This window comes from Lathamus discolor, chromosome 6 (assembly GCF_037157495.1).
Source record: "Lathamus discolor isolate bLatDis1 chromosome 6, bLatDis1.hap1, whole genome shotgun sequence".
In the NCBI taxonomy this organism is placed as follows: domain Eukaryota; kingdom Metazoa; phylum Chordata; class Aves; order Psittaciformes; family Psittacidae; genus Lathamus; species Lathamus discolor.
The window spans coordinates 84,395,874-84,415,478 of NC_088889.1; the positions used below are offsets into that span (position 1 = coordinate 84,395,874).

The following is a 19,605-nucleotide window of genomic DNA, read 5'->3' on the forward strand; positions in this document are numbered from 1 at the left end:
CCTGGGGACTTCCTCTAAAGTGTGAAACTCGACTGTTGCATAGCTCCTTATTTACCAAGAATACATGGGAGGTGCGTGCTGATTTACTTGTTTAAGAGGTTAAGATCTGATTTTGCAACTGCTCTTGTAAGTAAAAGGCCTCTTTGCCTACCTTTAAGCACACTGATTTAAATTGACAGGTTGAATTTTTCAGAGAGAAAACTCCTCAGCTGCAAAATCAGTTGTTTTCGTAAGGCTGAACACTCATAGCTGTGCTGCTATAAATGTTACTCCGGTAAGAGCTGGTTTCCCACCCTAAATTAAGGAGGAATTTTGTCCATTGCTTTCCATGAGCTTCAACCAAATGTAAGGCAAGTAGCGGGACAACTCAGATCGCTTCTCCTCAAGTCGATTAATTAGACCAGACAGATTAGTCAGATGAACTTTATTTCATAGAGGTTCCCACTCACTGATCTCCTGATGCAGGACCAGCGAATATGAAGTGCACCACAGTTTGTTAGCATTTAATAATAAAAATTAAAATCACAGTATAAATTTGTCTTTAACTAGCCCCTTTAGAGAGACAAAACCAGACAACTGAGACTTCAGACAAGTGACAGTATATTAAGAAAATGGAATTAAAATATATGGATTTTGTCTTGGCGGTGAATGTTTCAATAATAAATTCAAAGTTTTGATGGTCAACATCGATAAAGTCCAGTCTGAAGATAAAAGAGTCGTTGTTTTTGAAGGTAAAGACTCATCTTTTTTGATGGTAAAGCCAGGTTCGATGGTAAACAGTCAGGTTTGATGCAAACGGTCACGTTTGGTGGTAAAAAGTCACATTTGATGGTAACGAGTCAGTTTTGATGGTAAAGGCAGCTTCGATGGTAAACAGTCAGGTTTGGTGCTAAAGTGCCAGCTTTGATGGTAAAGCCAGGTTTGACGGTAAACAGTCAGGTCTGGTGGTAAAGAGTCAGTTTTGACGGCAAAGACAGGTTCGATGGTAAGCAGTCAGTTTTGATGGTAGAGTCATTCTTGATGGTAAACAGCCAGGTTTGATGGTAAACCATCAGCTTTGATGGCACACAGTTTTGATGGTAAAGAGTCAGGTTTGATGATAAGACGTAGTTGGTTTTGACAGTAGGTTTAGTTTGGGTATCGAAGGATTCCATCAGTGAGCTTTGTATCTGAAAGACAAAAGAAAGCAATGTCAGTCCATGTCATGACGTTCAACGCCAAACCCTGTCTCAGTGGTTAGGTTTCTGAAAGAGAGGTCTCAAGCCTGCACACAGCTCCATCTGCTCTGTGACTATATTATCTGACGGACTTGAGAAGGTAGCTTCCCCACATCCAAACAGACTGCATTTTGGATCTATGCTAAAGTGAAAGTTCCTACTTCAGACCCCTTTATTTAGTATTTTTAAAGACGGACCTTCCACAAGAGGAAGTTCATGAACATCTATGGACTTGAGGAAATACTAAAATTCTCCAGACTTAACAAATGGCTTTTCACAGCCCTCATATCCCACTTGTGTTGCAAGCAGTGGACCAAAGTGGGGTTCTGTCACTGTGTTTATCGGTTAACATCTCTCACGTCTACACAAATAGCGCACTAATCTTAACGGCCCTGGCCTGTGTAGTGGGGTGCAAGACATTTAACTTCTTCCTCTACTTTTGACTGGTTTAGAAATAACCAGAGTTGGCCACCTGCTGGCAAAAGCATTCACTAAAGCCAAACCAGTCCTAGTCATTGTCAATGTGAAACACAAGGCCATCCAAATCCTGAGGTCTGAGGGAAACATGCAGGTTAAAAATAGGAAAAGGGATGCAGTGTTTGATGTGTGTATGAAGTGTTATTTACTTTACCACAGGTGATGGCTTGCTGTGTGCCAGCTATTTTGCAGTAATTTCTGCACATCTGACTTCAGATGCAACAGACATAAGCCCTCAGATTAAATAACAGTAAGTCTTGGTTTGTACACAAATCCTTACAGGGGCTAATTGTGGAATATGTGGAGTTAAAAATATGTAACTGTTGTAACCTAATCAAGAACAGTGCGCGGATGCGGTTCTGTCCTGGGTTCAGCAGGCTGGGCTTAAACCAGGACAGGTTCTTAACTTTGTGCTCCAGATCTAGCGTTCTAATGCTGTTCAGCAACATCTTCCTACGTTTGCTTGACCAACCTAATGACCAGCCTAATGACCAACCCGCAGGCGGATTATTATTATAAATCACTTAGACACAATGGGAAAAAGACAGGCATGAGAAACATTCAGAAAAGAGTTAGGAAAAAAATTGCAGATTATGCTGGAATCCCTGTTTACCTGTAATCCGTCTCTTGATATTTATCATCTATCTTGCGGCGTTTCCTTTCCACTTCGCTTTCGCCTCCTTCTGTGTCACTGTATTTCCTCTTGCCAAGCCTCAGTTTCTTATTTTCCCAGAAAGCGTTGTCAAATTGTGCACGAGCTGAGGCAGGTGGAGGTGCGTGCCCTTCCCAAGAGTGTTTTTCAGACTGCTGCGGAGGTACTGAACAATGACGGAGGTTCCCTCTGTGGCTGCTCAAGTCATGCGCTCCTTCCTCTCTGCAGTGAGTGTTGTCAGCCCATCTGCTCTTGCAGGGATCATCCCGCTCTGATTTCGAGAATTGACTCCGTTTGTCAAAGTCTTTGTCAGAATGAGTGTACTTCCTCTCTCTACCATTTCCTGTTCTACGAGCAGAGTCATAATCCTCGTAATATCTGCATTTTTCCCATCTCTGTGCTTCATCTTGACAGTATGTTTCCGGGCTCCAGGTTTTCTCTCCTTTGGAACGAGAATACTTATTCCTGTCTTGTTCTGTTCTTTCTCTGCTTCGGGATCTATAATCAGAGTATTTTCCCCAGCTTTTGCCATTATTTGGACTGTTTCTTTCATTATGCGAAGGCCTGTATTGGCTCGCACGCATCCTAGGGTGGAAAAAAGAGAACAGAGAAAGGATTCCAATGGTAAAAAATGGAAAACCATTCTGTGAAGAAACAGAAGCATTCCAGGAGGCATCTGCCTGTATTTAATATGACAATAACACATGCTCGGTGCTGACATCTGCAATCCTACATGTACAGTGTGGAATTTGCTGTACTAATTTAAAGCTTTCTATTAAATAGTACTAGCAGATGGGTAAAAGAATGATAAACTTGTATGAAATCTTGTTTTCATCAGAGTATACTCAATTTACCTTGTTTTCTCTGACAACCTGTTCAGGTGGTTGCAGGCCAGGGATTCTAAGATTATTTCTTGAGGAATCGGTGACTCAGCTACAGGTATCTACAATTAAAACATAGACGTTAACAAACTAACAAACAAACCACAAAAAAACAAATGTAGAAAACTAATGGGACAGTAGCACAAAGTGTTAATGAGGAAATCTGTGCTGTGTGTTTTCACAGTATTTCACATGAATTAGGAACATTCCTCCTGAATACTAAACACGTCATAGGTGAGAAGTTCTAGATGGAGCATACATAACTTGCTGGTAAAAGCAATCCATTTGTTTTAGCAAAGAAAATCTCAGAAGGTTTAGCAGGTTGGACTTGGCAAGCAAAATCATCAAGTTTCTGTCCCTTTTGTTTAAATCCAATATCTAAACTAATAGCACCATTTAGTGAATCATTTTGTGGCAGCTCATGATGGGATCTCTCTTCTTCAGCACTCTCACAGAAAGAATGGGAATTCTGCAATGTGCCAACCACCTTCCCCATTACAATTCCATATGAAGATATGCTGCAATTCCTTTTCAACACGCCATTCGACTCCACAGACTTTCCTGAAGACTCTGCACTGGAAGGGACTAGAGCATCGGAGCCGACTGTAGGACTTACATTCACTGCTGGCTCTACAAACATTTCATCAGGAACTTCCTGTTTGGAAATGTTAGCAGCAACTGCCACTGTAGATGCATTTGAGGAAGACTCTGCTCTGAGAGAATCTGTAATTGTGGAGGAAGGAACGGCCTTGCTGAGATCCTCATTCTCCAAAGCACTGGTAACACAGCCAGGTTGTGACACAGTCTGAAGCTCAGGCAATTTGTTAGGAATACTGATAGTGATCTTCTGGGCTTTCGATGGATCCGTAGATGAAGGCCTGGTCATTTCCACGTTTCGAATGCAAGCAGTTGGTGGAGCTGAAGATGGCTTGTTTATGGTCATACCAAGAGGATTTGTATCTCCTTTTAGGGGTCCATTTCCATTTCCACAACTTGATTTCTGTATTGAAAAAGAAAAGATTGCAAGATGAATATGTGCAATTACACAGCACTTACTAAAACATTAAATTCTCCTACTAAATATTTCTAAAAATTGCCTCACCACCTAAGAAGATAAACACCTCACTTCCAATATAAACCTAAGTCCAACAAGTGTATTTAATTCCTGCTGCTTTTGGTTTACTGCATCTTGGTATCAAATGAGCCTCATTTTTTGAAACCCACTCAAACAACTTAACATTGACTACAGCTCTTCCCAAATATGTTTATTTTCCCCTTTAAACATTCCCTGGAAACACTGCAATAATTGCTCTGCTACTCAGGACCAAGAAAAATCTTTCTCACTGTCTCAGCTAAAGCAACACTGACGGAGAGTGATATTTAATTATTATTACTACTGCAATTGTTCTTATCATCATCATCATCAAGAATTAATAGACTCCTTCAAGTGTCTCAAAAGCGTAGCTGTCAGTGCTTTAGAAAGCACTTTGAGTTGGAAGTATAATGAAGTAGCATGGCTGCACAGTTTAGGATTAGCCACTGTTTCAATAATTCTGGCTGTCGCATGACGGTTGTGAAGAAAGCTGTAGTGTGGGAGGGAAAATAGAACTCGATGCTATAAAACAATACCCCCCACACATCAAAAGAAAACAACATTATCAATTTGGTGTCATTATTTACTCCCTGCAAATTACCTTAACCATATGAGGAGGAAGTCGTGGTCCCATAAATCCAGCCTGCTTACTCTTAGGCCCCCACTGACCAAGGAATGAACGGGCATAAGACGGTGCTGGTAAGGAAAGCCCACATTCTCCAAGTGTCAAATCATAGCGCCTTGGGAAAAAAGCAGTGATCTCAGTTTAGAGTTTTTCTTTCAGTCTATTCTTGGATTAAAACCCCAACTATAATTTTAAAGGAACAGATGATGTGACACAGAAGACATATATAAAAGACTCAACCAAGACTACAAAGTAAGAAATAGACAATGGTCTCCCTACAATGACTGTGCTTGTCAGAGCAACAACTCCCCCTTACACCTTCTATGGCGTAATTTCTCCTCTTCTATATTAGCCAGCTACATAGAGCAGATGTAGAGCAATATGCACAAGCTCACCAGTTTAAGGGCAAACAATGAAAGACAGTAAATGACAGCGGTAAGTTCAGGTTAGACAGAACTGAATTACACAAACAGTAAACTTTGCCTAGGACAGAAAGAAAAACACTTGGAAAGAAAGAAAAGTATCAGTAACAGGAAAGTAAATATATTCTGAACAGAGTCAGTAGTTGGTATTACCTGATATAAAAAAGTAAATAAGCTTGCTGATTGAGAACTGTTTTGATATCAGAACGCTCCACTATGGCATCATTCATTCGATACCAAAATCCATTGCCGGCCTGCAAATAAAAGACAGTGATACCTTCAGACAAAATGCATGTTGTCGAAATGACATCACAGGCGGAACACTACAGCACAAAACGTACCAAACAGATCGAACAGAACACATCATTCAACCTTTCTCCATCAAAATGGTGGCTGCCAGTAACATTCATTTTCTTTGTTTATTTTACCCTGTTGGAAATCAAGCCGATACCCACCTTTATGAAGCAGATATAGTGTCCTGCATTACAGCTGAAACCAGAATGAACAAGAACTGCATATAAAGAATAGATGAGTGGTTCTCCCGTTGACTGGGACATATATGCTCGGAGATCCAAATATTCAGGGTAGTTTACGTGCTAAAAGAAAACAGGAAGATTCAAATATTACCCTGAAACGCTTCATGGAACAGCCTGAGGAAAACCCTTCTAAGAACACAGGCTAGGATCACACAAATATATTCTTCATTCATTTAAAAATACCTATTCTCAGAAACAACATTTAATAATTTAAGCTGCAGAGAACTGTTTTCTACAGAATTAGCTCTAAGAGTGACGTCTACTCTTAGGGTTACCGTAAGCCATAGTTGCTAGATTGACGCTTCTTAGACAATTGTTATTATAGTTACAGCCTGCAAACACTAACAACTTTTAAATCAAAGAATCACAGAACAGTTAGGGTCAGAAAGGACCTTAAGATCATCTAGTTCCAACCCCCCTGCCATGGGCAGGGACACCTCCCACTAAACCATGCCACCCAAGGCTCTGTCCAACCTGATCTTTAACACCGCCAGGGATGGAGCATTCACAACTTCCCTGGGCAACCCATTCCAGTGCCTCACCACCCTAACCACCCTAACCCTAATTTCTTCCTTATATCCAATCTAAACTCCCCCTCTTTAAAATGATCTTTTCTTGGGGAAATCTCCCATTCCAAGAAGATAAAGAACATAGATATATAGAAGATAAAGCTGCTTTACAGCTGCAAATATACCTTGCTGATCTTGCCACCACTAAAATCTGCAAATCTTTTCAGCGACATGATAAGAACATTGGAGGAACGATGTATTGTGTACGTCTTGGAGGCAGGTACCATGTTTGTGCACCTTAAAAGCAAGCACAGACAAATGTTTAACAGCAAATTCTTCCCCCTCCCAAAATTCAAACAAGTTTACGTCTCTCACGCAGGCTTATGAACCCATACGCCGCACTTTGGGTTTGTTAACAGACAGAAGGTAACAGCATGTAAGCGGACAGCTCTACAAAACAAAGGTCTTAGAACATTCTCTTTTCATAGCCAAGCAAACATCTGAGCATCTATCCTAATGACAAAAAGGAGAGACTTCCCAACAATTCAGCACGAGAACCGTGCAAGACATTTTTTAGCGAGTCATTAGAGGCTGCTCATGTTAACGACCACCGTTCACATGCACTGAGACCCAATCCCAGTTTCTTCCACAGGGAACACTAGGACCTTCAACGAGCTGATGTTGCCTCCCACCCCAAATCGTTGTCCTTAGCTCCGTGCTTCAGCTCACCACTACTTAGCAGACACCCCCTTTAACTTCTGGCCAGATGAACATTTCTGTGTGCAACCTCACAATTACGAAGGCTAATAAACCCCAGTGCAGGCGGCAGTAGGAATAAAAGTCTAATAGGAGCTAATGGCCGCAATTCTTCTCTTTCCAGATATTCATGTGATAACATGAAATGCGTTCTCTTGGACTCAGATGGAATTAGTAAGAATCTTACTTGCTGCACTTATAGCTGTTTTCTCCACCCAGTTGTTCAGGTTTCACAAATTGTTCCAGCGCCTTGGTGACAGACGTAACGGTCTGGATGAATAAGAAAGTAGAGCACTAAGTCACTGGAAATGCAAAATTTCAAACACTTCCTGCTAGTTAACGAGAGAACCTTGCTAGCGCATCCTCAAGTGACCTACTGTCAACCGGCAACCACTGTGAAGGAGGCAGAAACCTCAGAGTACGCTGAGCATTTACCTCCTGTGGAAATGATGCTATTTTGAAATAAGAAAATAAAGTCTGCAGTGCCACAGACAGCATCTGTACTATGCTATGGCATCAATAATGAGAACGATCAAACCCATCAGCCTAACGATAGATGTATAGATGCTGAAGCAGAATAATCGAGTAGTCTGAGAGTATAGGCGTTTGTCTAGATGTAATTACTGTTTTTACAGCTTAAACCCACTGCAGACAGGGAGAGCACCTAGATGCCTTCCACACAAGGCCAAAGTCCAATCCACTCCCACCCAACGCCAAGCTCTTTCCTTTTAGCAGTATATATTTTTAAGTAAAATGCCTTTATTTGGAAAGCTCTACAGGTCCTTCTACAGCTCGACCCGTATTCACAAAACACCTTACCTCTATATCCAGAGTAATACTGAGGAATGGTTCGTGCCTATCCGAAACGGCTTGGCAGTTCAAGCATTTTACTGGAATCAAAATACAAATGCTTAGCACTGACTGGACAAATTGAAAGTCTTCATACATTTTACTTTAGTCAAAGTACAGAGGCCTTTACTACAAACAGACACAGGCCAGTTCAAAGGACAGGAAGATTTTTAACAAGTACCTCGGGATCTTAGGTATCCTCCAAATATTTGATAAATAAGTGTGGTGGCGTGAGAAGATGTGTCCCATCTGGAAAGAAATGGTAAATCAGACCTCAGATGATGCGAGGCTCCGAGTTAACTCTTCAAACAGTTTTTACCAAGGACATTCGTTTTAATGTACTGTAGTAAAGAAAGGAGTAAAAGGGGCTAGAGAACATCTAAAAGTGAAATGATTTGTTTACGCGTACGTGGTTCCTCCATTCAAGCAAGCTCTCTGCAAAGCATCAACAGTGAAGGACAAGAATTCATGTGCATCCTCTTGACTGCCGTAACAGAAATGTTTTCCTATTCCTAATAAAAAAGAAGGTGGTTATATTTCTCTCATAGAAACTGAAAGAAAACTCACGTTTCTAAAAGTACCAAAATCATTTCTATGCATCAGATAGTGCTTTGAAAAGTTACCAAATATATCAAAAGAGAACCATCTGAAATTACTTACTTTTAAGGCCATTGATAACAGCTATAGGTTTGAAAGCATTATTAGAGAAACACAGGGCCTGGTTGATGTGAGCTTCCAATGTACACATCATACAGAAGTCTTTTTCGTGACCTGAAAAGTGAAAGAAGCAACACAGTCTAGTCAAATAAGCATTGCTACCAAAAAAGAACAAAACCAAAAACTAGTATCCGTGACAAACACTATTGAAATTGATGACACAGCGCTAAGAGAGAATGTGTGTGATTTTCAGGATACTGCTGTTAGGTGAGCTACGTGACACAGAGCTAAGAACCCTCTGGGAGAAAGGAAAGATGAAAGGAAGGTATGTGTAAGTATTTCTGCCCTCCCTTTTGCGACAGGGTTCTTAACTGGGCACATTTTTATCTATGTCAAAAAAACACAGTTAAATTTCTAGGAATAAACACTAAGATGCCAAACCAAAAAGCACGCATGTACCTTTGTCAAAATAGACCTAGAAGGATATGCAAAGAGGCTCCAATGGCAAATCAGTTCAAGCGTAGAATGGAAATGCAAAGAACACAAATTCAAAGGTTCAAAAAAGACAAACTTTTAACTAGAATAAAACCAGTCAAAATTTTAATACTGCCCCACACAAATTTCCATTTCAGGTCAGCGGAAATTAGCTCAGAGTGCTTTCTAGGGTGCGATCTTTTTTAATGGGTCAATAGTGAACGTGTCATTTATTGCAGTATTAGCACATTATGGTATCTAGGCTGCAGAGACAAAGAATCCACGATGCCACCATCCTAAAGTTTACCACCTTTCTACCAGCAGGAAATCCAAATGTCAAATGTTCACCAAATGCCTTCCTTTACAACGTACTTCATTATTCACACAAAGCAAGAAATGGTCTTTATTTGCAATTTTACCATTGTGCATTGAATGGACAAATGCACTTTATATACCATTCCGAGCTTTCTGTTAAAGAATCACGGAATCACAGAATCATTTAGGTTGAAAAAGACCACGAAGATGGCGTTCAAAGCCGGCTTCTACAGGTAAAACGGGAAAGCCACGCGTTTTCTCCACAGAATCACTCTTGTTCTTTCACCTTTGCCCAACATATTTATAATAATGCTAGAAAGGACTCACATGACTTGCTGTGTTCAAGAGACAGCATGTAACTGGCCAGAGGAGGTGTGTACGTCAAACATTGTAGAGTAGCATTAAGGAAACACGTATTGCCCAGGTTCTCCAGTCCAACTCCAACATTCAGTGGCTGTTGCCAATCCATGCAGATTTTCTCAGGTGGAGAAAGAATTTTACGTGGTGGGGCAATTCCATCGTTAACAACTGCAAGAAAAATCAGATTTCAAAAAATATTTACTGTTTCTCTTTGAAAAAGGATGTTTAAAAGGTAGCATTCTGCAGGAGCACCCAGAAGAGCCAGGTCTGCTCCGCCACGCAAACCCACGAGATGAACAGCTTAAACACGGCCACTTGAATTTGCAGGTCAGCACACAGTTTTGAACTATGGTTTATTTATCTGTTTCAGTTCTTCCAGTACAAGACAAACTACCACTCTGGTCTTTTTCCTTATTGTAACTTAATTGACATTTGTAATTCTATGCTAATAAACGTAAGAACAAGGACGGAAAAGTAAGCGAGTAACTAGCAGAGCAGGTAACCCTACAGATACCAGACCTCTTCCTGAGCAGGGTTAGCATGCAGAGACTTGTGAAGAATGGAAGCCATAAAGACAAAGGTGAAATGTACTTTTCTCTGCACAACACAGAAGACCTGGCTAAGTCTGTGTACTATAAAAACCTCCTCAAAACCGATCGTTACGAGTAGATTTTTAAACAGATAAAACTACAGGTTTTCCAACGCCAGTGCCTGCAGTTGCCTTAGGGGACTCACAAAATTGCAGCCTAGTGCTGAAGGCTTTATTCATCACAACCCCGTCTTATATCAGTGCAACAAACGAGAACTGCGTTTTCTAACTTTTAGGGTTTTTGTTCTGAAGAAAAGGGGGGAAGGACAGAAGACACACTTACTTAGCTCTTCCCGGCCAAAAGGCTTAGGCTTCTCAGAGGTTCTAGAATAAATAGAACCTCTCGGTACTTTCTCTGGAGCTTCCTCAGGTTGTACTCGGCCCAAGTTTGCAGTGCATGCTGTTCTTTTCTTGGCAGGACATTTGTTGGGCCACCTGAATGATACCTCTTTAAACACTGAAGGTATTCTCTTCTTTAAAGTCATTGCTGGTATCTGTAACAGAGGTAAAATTTTTTGTTGACTTCAGAATATCAAGAAGCATTCCAGAAGGAAATTCTGTCACTCACTATCAAAGAAATAACTTGAAGAACTAAATAGCTGGTAAGAAATATTAAAAAAAAAACCCAAACGACAACAACCAAACTCAAACCCCACTCACAAAACTGAATGTAACTGGGGAGTAGCGATTACGCATTTGTCTCATGACAAAACAAACATTTGCAGCAGTGACTGCAAAACAATAACGTACACAAAAACACCCAGGTAGAAATAAGGAGCAATACAAAACTACTACAGGTAGACATGAAGGCACTTGTACGTCTCTAAATTGCAAACGACACTTCCACAATGGAACACTACCGTAAGAAAAAAAACCCAAACCAAATCAGCAACAAAAAAGTAAAACCAACCACCCAAAAATCCTAAAAAGCCCACCAAAACCCAAACACACACACACAAATTCGAAGTAAGGAACACCCCGCGCACGCACACACACACACACACGCCACGCTTGTTCACTTTCATCAGAAATAATCCAGCCGCCAACCCAGCAAACCCGCAGTTAATTATCCCTTTAACCTTAGCGGGAAGCAAAGGGGTCCGAGTTTGTCAGCTCCGGGACCGGGGTGTCCGTCCGCCCAGGGGTTTCTCTGCTCTCCCGAGGCGCGGCTGCCCAGTGTTTCACCGGGGTCTGAGGGTCTGCTTGTTCCGGGTCGCAAGATAAGCTCTCAAAGTCGGTTGACGTCATAGTACCCGTTCCAAATGGAACTGTCCGGCCTTCCGTCACCAGCGCTAAGCCTGCAGCACCTACCCGCTCACCCCCCGCTCTGCCTTTCCGACAGGTTTTGGTCCCGAAAAGCATTGTGGCACCGCTGCTCTCACGGACCGGCACGGCACGCAGCACGTCCGCGCTCGGGAGCGGCAAGAGCCCAAACACAGCCAAACCAAAGCGACCCTGACGCGAAAGGCGAGGGCAGAGCGCGGCTCCGAGGGATCCCTCGCTTCACCTCGCCTCGCCCTTCTCCCTCCACCTCACGCTACGACCCAGCCCCGCTCGGCACTTCCGACCCGCGGCAACCACTGCGCGGGGACAGCCGCAAGGCCGCGCCGCCTCGGCGCCCTCCCGCCCCGCCCCGCCCCGGGTGTCGCTTGCCGGGCTCGCACGTCGGGGACCGTCCGGAAGCAGGACCGCAGCAGCGAGCAGCCTAGGGCGACTCTGCGCTCATGGCAACTAACGGACGGGACGTGAGGACGGCGGGAAGTGGAACCCTTCGAAGCGTTCGATTCCCCGCGGGTGGCGGCAGGCCCCGCCAGGAGCCGCCGCCGCCTGCTCGCCAAGCAAGGAACAACGCCGCTCATGCCTCGGGAGCTGCCGTTTTTACCACGATGCTTTTCTCCTCCCAGTGCACGTACTGTTCTTAAGGGAAAGCCCCTAATTCCATGCTGGAAGCGCAGGGTGGCTTCTTCGGGCTGCTTCTGGCAGCAGGCAGTTTTTCACAAACTTGTTGAACCTGAGCCGTGCCTACTGTGCCAGTGACCGCTTTGGAGACCCGGTGCTTTATCAAAGCCATTTTGCTTGCTGGAGTTGCAGAGCAGCTCGGGATACAGCACAGGGAAACGTGTCGTCCTGGCAAAGCCACGGACTTCCCAAGGTGATGTGTGTCAAATCCGCTTCTGACTGTCAAGGAGAGGCTGTTTGGTTGTTCCAGGCTTGCTGATGGGCCTTGTTTTGCATGGGGTGTCATCCTGCCAGTGTTCTGCTTTATTGCATGTTTGCGATAAAGGCTGAGAGGAAAAGTACAAAGTAAATGTTTCTACACCTCAGATTTTCCCCAGTGTGTGGAATTGTGGTCTACTTGGATGACTGTTCAGATACAAGTACTTTCAAGGGAGTGAAACTCAACCAGCGGAGGAACAATCCTTGAAGAAGTGTCAGTGTGGAGATACCTTGGCTTAATGGAACACATTTAGACTCTTTCTAGAAATGATTTTGAGTCGTATGTCCTGCGTTTGCAAAGCAGCGCGATCTCAGAGCTGCTCGCTTCACCTGTTTCGAGTCTTCTGTTCCGCAGCTTCAGGTTTTGTTTTTGAGCAACGCATGCATCAGTTTGAGCTCTGTACAAGTAGAGTTGTAATGCAAATAAGCCAGAATCAGTGGTACCAATGTGCGCAAGGGTGTGAAAAGCAGCCAATAAAGTGTTTCTGGAGAAATGTGAGACTACAGAAGCATTAATAAGCCATGAAGCACTTTTGCACCAGTTCTTCCCTTCTGAAAACCTGTTTATTTAACCAGGTGAGGATGCCTGCCTAGAAGCATGAAGGAAATGCCTTGGGGGTTAATATGCTGTAGTTAGATGAAGTTCTTCTCTCCGGCAGGAATAACTACTGAGAGTAATGTATGACTAAGGCTATTGTAGCAGGAAATGTAGTATTTCTTAGCATTAAAATGCAACATCTTAATCAGCTATTTGTGGTGCTCAATATATCTCTTTAACTTACCAAAGCAAATGGGATAGTGTTCTTGTGTGTGATGGTACTTCATTCCAAATGCTCTTTGTAGGAGGATTAAGAGGGAGTGAAACTGGCCCAAACTTTCCACTGGCCACAAGGCCAGTAAAACAAAGTGGCTTGTGAAAACGTCAGGCAATTAGGTACTACCCATGCAGGTGAAGAACAAACTCTCAACCTTTTTTTCCCTTTTACTATTGGGCTTTAAGTCCAAGGGTAGCTACTCAGACAGACTGGCTGCTCAGTGGCCTAAAGCAGCACCTGTTAGAGGTTGGCCATGCTGAGGAAAAGCCCTCCGGGGACGACAAACTTCTCCCTTCCTGCTTCACTGAAACTCGTGTAGTTCTTCTGCTCCTTGTTTTCAGTGCTGCCCTTTGCGGCTGCATGGATCAGTCCATGGCAAATGGTAGGGCTGTGTTTCCACCCCTGGGGCAGTCAGTTCCAAGTGTACTGGACGCCCCTCCAAGTAAAAGCAAACTGGCCTGCACTCTGCTGTCAAAGGAATGGAGAAAAATGCATTGGCAATATCAGTCGTGGCATACTGATACAGGGTTAATGAAATGTACAATGTATATCAAAATCATTTTGTGAATCGATAGAAAGAACATGGATAGCTCTGTCATAAATAATATAGTAAAAGAATTTACTTACTTTATAGAAAAGGGGGGATTGATACAGGGTTAATGAAATGTACAAAGGAAAATACCGGGGATTGTATAAGAGAGTTAGAAGAATCCCTTGCTTAAACAAAAGTATTGTCTGCTGTAAACACCTATCATGCTTACCAAGCGAACAAGGCACAGACTGCTGATAAGGGGAGGAGACAGAGGCCTGATTCTACCGATAAGCAACTATTGACAAGGAAATGCGAATGTCTGGGTCTATTGATAAGGGGGAGAAGCTGATGATTTATGGATGAGGTACAGACTAAACCCTAAAGCCATGTGCGAAGATTAAAAGGTGAAAAGTTTAAGAAGAGGAAGACTCATTTACTTCATCTTGAGGACCCCTGCCCACAGGAGGAAGACTCATTTACTTCATCTTGAGACCCCTGCCCATGACCAGAGGGGTCACTGCGCAGGCGCAAAGGACCTTCTAGCTCATGATAATACGAAGCGGGGACAGATACTAAATATGTATAGGCGTATCAGTAATGTAATGCATATGTGTGCCATGAGGGAATGAATGTAAAGGAAAAACGACCCTGGGTGTGCATACTTTGGAGGAACGATCCCCATGCACCTCAGCGCTGAATAAAGCATACCTACTTTACAACTTTAACGAGTTGTGGAGTCAATCCGCGTATCAATACCACTTGGCTGCCTTTGACTCTAATTCATACTGAAGTTCTAGCATGTCCGCTACAGCAGCACTCAATGGCGGTGTGACTTCATTCAGGCCACGATAGTTTACTATTAGTCTCCACTCTCCATTAGACTTTCACACTGGACATATAAGGGTATTAAAAGGTGAGTGGATCCTACTGATCCCTCCTGGGCTCCCCAGTCTATGGATCAGCTTATGTATGGGAATCAGGGAGTCTCGGTGCGATAGTGCCACTGGTGCACCGTTGTTGTCACGACTGTCACTTGTTGTTTGACCTTCATCAGCCTTACAACAGAAGGATCCTCTGAGAGACCAGGCAAGATGGACAGCTGCTTAGTTTCCTCAGTCTCCAAAGCAGCGATGCCAAAAGCCCATCAGTACCCTTTTGGATCTTTGAAGTACCCTCTCCTGAGGTAGTCTTATGCCGAGCATGCACGGAGCCTCTGGACCACTCACGATGGGGTACTTTTGCCATTTCCTCCCAGTCAGACTGATTTCAGCCTCCAGTACAGCCAACTCTTGGGATCCCCCTGTCACTCCAGAAATATAGATCGGTTCCACCCCTTGACAGCTTGAGGGCATCAGGGCACACAGGGAACTGGTGTCTACTAGGGCCTTATACTTCTCCCTTCGTGCTGCGCTGAAACTCGTGTAGTTCCTCCGCTCCTTGTTTTCAGTGCTGGCCTTTGCGGCTGCAGGGGCCAGAAAGAGCCAGGCAGGTGGCTTCACTCAGCGCCTGAGCTGTGTGGCCACTAACAAGTCCCCAGATACTTATCTTCTCTGGGTCACAGTGACAGCATCATCTCCCCTACCACTGAAAGGAAGATCTAATTTATTGCGTATCAAATACACTCTGAAAGCTGTCAATTCACACGACACGTTGCATGTTAGATAAGTCCAGTAAAAATCCACTTGAACTTTGCTGTATTTACCTACTGTATCAATTTTACATGCTATATATTTACAGTAGGGCAAGTGCTTTTTACCTTTAAAAGAGCAAAGATGAAACTTTAGACATCTCTGAACAACACGGCTTGGATAAACCAGAAAGATTATTCAGATGCCCTGTGTTTCCTACAGGTTCCCCACTCACTGGTCTCCTGATGCAGGACCAGTGAAGAAGAAGTGTGTCACAGTCTGATAGCATTTAATAATAAAAATTAAAATCACCGTATGAATTTGTCTTTAGCTAGCCACTTTAGAGAGACAAAACCAGACAACTGAGACTTTGGACAAGGGACAGTATATTAACAAAATGTAGTTAAAACATACGGAAGAGTATCAGAGATCGTCTTGAGAAATACGTTCAAATCTGCGTATTTGTTGTTTCATAAAGCTGAGAACCAGATGATTTTCTTACAGATCTTGACTATAACTCGTATGTGAAGTACATTAGTTCCTAGTGTCCGACAGAACAGGAAAGAAAATGATGCTCTTACAAAAAATTCTACTTGTGAAATTTTAAGTAAGCCTTTAAATGAAATATACAGACCGTCAGTTGCAATCTTTGTAATCCCTGGTTGCTCTTGCACCAGGTGTCTAACTTGGAGTAACATTACACGAATAACATCAAGTCAGCCGGAGTCTGGAACAAGCAGCATTTGAGATGGTCTATTGCTGGCCCTTATCTCACACTTGTGAGATATTAATGCGGTAATTTACTATGTTCAGCAGTTTTAAGACGTTTCCACCCTTCTGGATTAGAAGTGTATCTTAAAAAACAAAGTCTCAAGTTCAAAACTAAAAGAAAGTCCTGCATGGTAAAATCGTGTAGAGAAATGTTAAGCACCACTTATGAGTGGATTTTGTCTCGATGGTAAATGTTTCAGTAATAAATTCTAAGTTTTGATGGTCAATATTGGTAATGTCAAGTTCCATGTAAAGAGTCGTGTCTTTTGAAGGTAAAGAGTGGGTTTTGATGGTAAAAAGGCAGTTTTGAGGGTAAAAAGTGGGTTTTAAGGGTAAGAAGTAGTTGGTTTTGTTGGTAGGTTTGCGTTGGACGTTGAAGGCTTCCATCAGTGAGCTTTGCATCTGAAAGAAAAAAGAGCAATGTCACTCCTTGTCATGACGTTCAACATCAAACTATGTCTCAGTGGTTTGGTTTCTGAAAGAGGTCTCAAGCCTGCACACAGCACTGTCTGCTCAGTGACTACAGGATCCGACAACTCGAGAAGGTGGCTTCCTCACATCCAAACTGACTGCATTTTGGATCTATGCCAAGGTGGGCGAACTGTACACAGTATTAGGACAAAGCTACCTCCTTTCATAGCAAGTGGTAGACTTAGGTAAATTTAGGTGAGGTTTTGTCTAGACAGCATCCTTGTTTTACCAACAGTCTTGTGTTCAAGCTCACCAAATCTTACCCACTAAGCCGTCAGAAGCCTTCAGAAACTTGCTAGGGAGAACGTGTAGGAACGTAGGACAGCAACTGCTTTAAAGCTGCTCCTTCATCCATCCCACCTCCATTTTCCTTAAATCACACGTTATCACAAGCCCTTTCCATCCTTGTTAATTTACTGGGGAGTCCTGGTGAAAAGGCACAACCTAACAATTCCTTCTCAGCTGTTGTCTGTCCCTAGCCTGTTAGAGAGGTTCCGGGCTCTTTAAAAGCACACTGCTGCAGTGGCCTTTTTTGACAGAGATTCCATTATCCAGAAATTCCTACTTGAGACCCATTTATTTAATACTTTTAAAGACGGACCTTCCACAAGAGGAAGTTCCTGAACATCTATGGACTTGAGGAAATACTAAAATTCTCCAGACATAACAAATTGCTTTTCACAGCCCTCATATCCCACTTGTGTTGCAAGCAGCGGATCAAAGTGGGGTTCTGCCACTGTGTTAATCGGTTAACATTTCACCCACATGGATAGTGCACTAATCTTAATGGCCCTGACCAGTGTAGTGGGGTGCAAGACGTTTACTTTCTTCCTACACATCTGTCTGGTTTAGAAAAAAGTTTGCAGAATAATGCAATGTAAGTTCTAAACAAGCTCTTGAGTACCGCTGACCAATTTGTTAGGGTTCCAGGTAGCCGGTCAGTAATACTGTGTAATTCCTTACAATACTTTGTCGAAGGCTCCCAAGTGACTGAGCCACCCGGGAGCCCACCAATTTGTTTACAAATTATTCATTAGATTTCCTGGAATTATCATATTCGCTTTACCATATTTGAGGGGTCTCTGGTGGTCTCCGATAGTCTGCCTCACTGTGGCCATTGATTAACCTCTGTGCTTGTGTACCTGAATGACAGCTTTTCAAATACTGAAGATGTTCTCCTCATTGTAGTCATTGTCTGTAACAGAAGCAATATTTTTTGACTTAAGAATATCAAGAAGCATTCCAGAAGGAAATTCTGTCACTCACTATCAAAGAAATAATTTGAAGAACTAAATAGCTGGTAAGAAATATTAAAACAAACCCCAAACGACAACAACCAAGCTAAAAACCCCACTCACAAAACTGAATGTAAGTGGGGAGTAGCGATTACGCATTTGTCTCATGACAAAACAAACATTTGCAGCAGTGATTGTAAAACAATACCGTACACAAAAAGACCTACGTAGAAATAAGGAGCAATGCAAAGCTACTACTGGTAGGCATGAAGGCACTTCTATGTCTCTAAATTGCAAACTACATTTCCACACTGCAACACTACCGTAAGAAAAAATATCCAAACCGATTACAAAAAAAAGAAAAGAAAAAAGAGGAACATCCCGAACACAAACACGCCGCACTCGTGTACTGTCATAAAAGAGAATCCAGCTGCCAAGCTGGGAAACTCGCAGTTATTCCAGCTAAGGAAGATCTTAACGGGAAGCCAGTTAGGTACACGAAGGGGAGAGGCACTCGAAGCTCTCATTCCCCGCTGCCGCAGCCCAGCAACGCTTCCTGGCACTACTGGCGACCCCGAGATCGGGGACCGCGAGTTGTACGGAGCAGCGAGAGCGGCCCCGGGGCCTGCGTCTCTCCGCACCTGGGCCGGGTCTGTGTCCGCCCAGGGGCGTGTGCCCGGTGTTTCAGCGCGGTCTGAGGGTCTGCCTCTCCCTTCCGTCCCCAGCGCCAAGCATCAAGCACCTACCCGCTCACCCGCTGCTCTGCCCGTCCGAGGGGTTTTGGTCCCTAAAAGCGTTGTGGCACCGCTGCTCTCACGGACCGGCGCGGCACGGCTTCACATCTCCTCGTCCTTCTCACTCCACCTCACGCTCCGACCCAGCCCCGCTCGGTAATTCCGGCCCGCGGCAACCGGTGCTGCGGGGGCAGGGGTAGCGCCGCGTCGCCTCAGCCCCCTCCCGCCCCGTCCCGGTCCTGCCTGTCCAGCCCGTGGTGGCGGCGGTGGCGGCGGCCGTGCTGGCTCCGTCCGCCCCGTACTGGGCACGTTCCCCAGCCCCGCCCTGCCGGGGAGTCCCGCTCCTCCGCTGCCCGTCAGGCAGGACGGCAGCGGCCGGGTGCCCAACCAGCGCCACAGCGGCCGCCGGAGCCGAGCTGAGCCGAGCTGAGCCGGCCGCTCCCGCCGCTCTCTTTCCCTTCCTTTTGCCGTGCCGGCTCCGCTCAGCATCTGAACTGCGTGGCCGCTTCCATCAGCCACGGTGCCAGTGCAGTGCAGGCAGAGAAGTGTACAGAAAACTTCAGCTCAGCCGGACTGACTTAAAATTGACACTATTCTGACAAAATAAGCTCCGTGTTGCTTCACATTTTGAACCGCTTTAAACTGGTACAAAACCGAACCTCTGTCAACTGAGCAGCATTTATAATGCTTTCTAGAGGAAAACAATGCATAGTTTTAACATTTACTACATACCTATGTGGATATGCTGGCTGGAAAAGCTTGGTCTCTTGTAGACCAAATCCTACAAACT

The 19,605-nt window shown here is 43.9% G+C and overlaps 1 protein-coding gene across 1 annotated transcript; it reads right to left on the minus strand.

Moving 5' to 3' along the window:
* Nucleotides 1–487: 487 nt before the first annotated feature.
* LOC136017828 (ubiquitin carboxyl-terminal hydrolase 42-like) lies at nucleotides 488–11,688 on the minus strand. Its single transcript, XM_065686484.1, has 16 exons — nucleotides 11,492–11,688; nucleotides 10,696–10,906; nucleotides 9,791–9,991; nucleotides 8,678–8,788; nucleotides 8,427–8,529; nucleotides 8,199–8,266; nucleotides 7,988–8,058; nucleotides 7,356–7,438; nucleotides 6,598–6,709; nucleotides 5,823–5,963; nucleotides 5,521–5,621; nucleotides 4,922–5,060; nucleotides 3,496–4,227; nucleotides 3,201–3,289; nucleotides 2,308–2,931; nucleotides 488–1,169 (listed from the first exon to the last, which is right to left on the minus strand). Exons 2-16 carry the CDS (start codon nucleotides 10,895–10,897, stop codon nucleotides 1,154–1,156), a joined length of 2,793 nt encoding a protein of 930 aa, XP_065542556.1. The 5' UTR covers nucleotides 10,898–10,906; nucleotides 11,492–11,688; the 3' UTR covers nucleotides 488–1,153.
* Between the last annotated feature and the right edge of the window lie 7,917 nt (nucleotides 11,689–19,605).

Coding starts and splice junctions, on each gene's coding strand:
- LOC136017828 (XM_065686484.1), bottom strand. CDS start 10,897: ATGACTTTAAAGAAGAGAATACCTTCAGTGTTTAAAGAGGTATCATTC. Junction 5,964..6,597: donor GTGGTGGCAAGATCAGCAAG/GTATATTTGCAG, acceptor GTTTTCTTTTAG/CACGTAAACTACCCTGAATA. Junction 4,228..4,921: donor TTCCTCCTCATATGGTTAAG/GTAATTTGCAGG, acceptor TTTTCAATACAG/AAATCAAGTTGTGGAAATGG.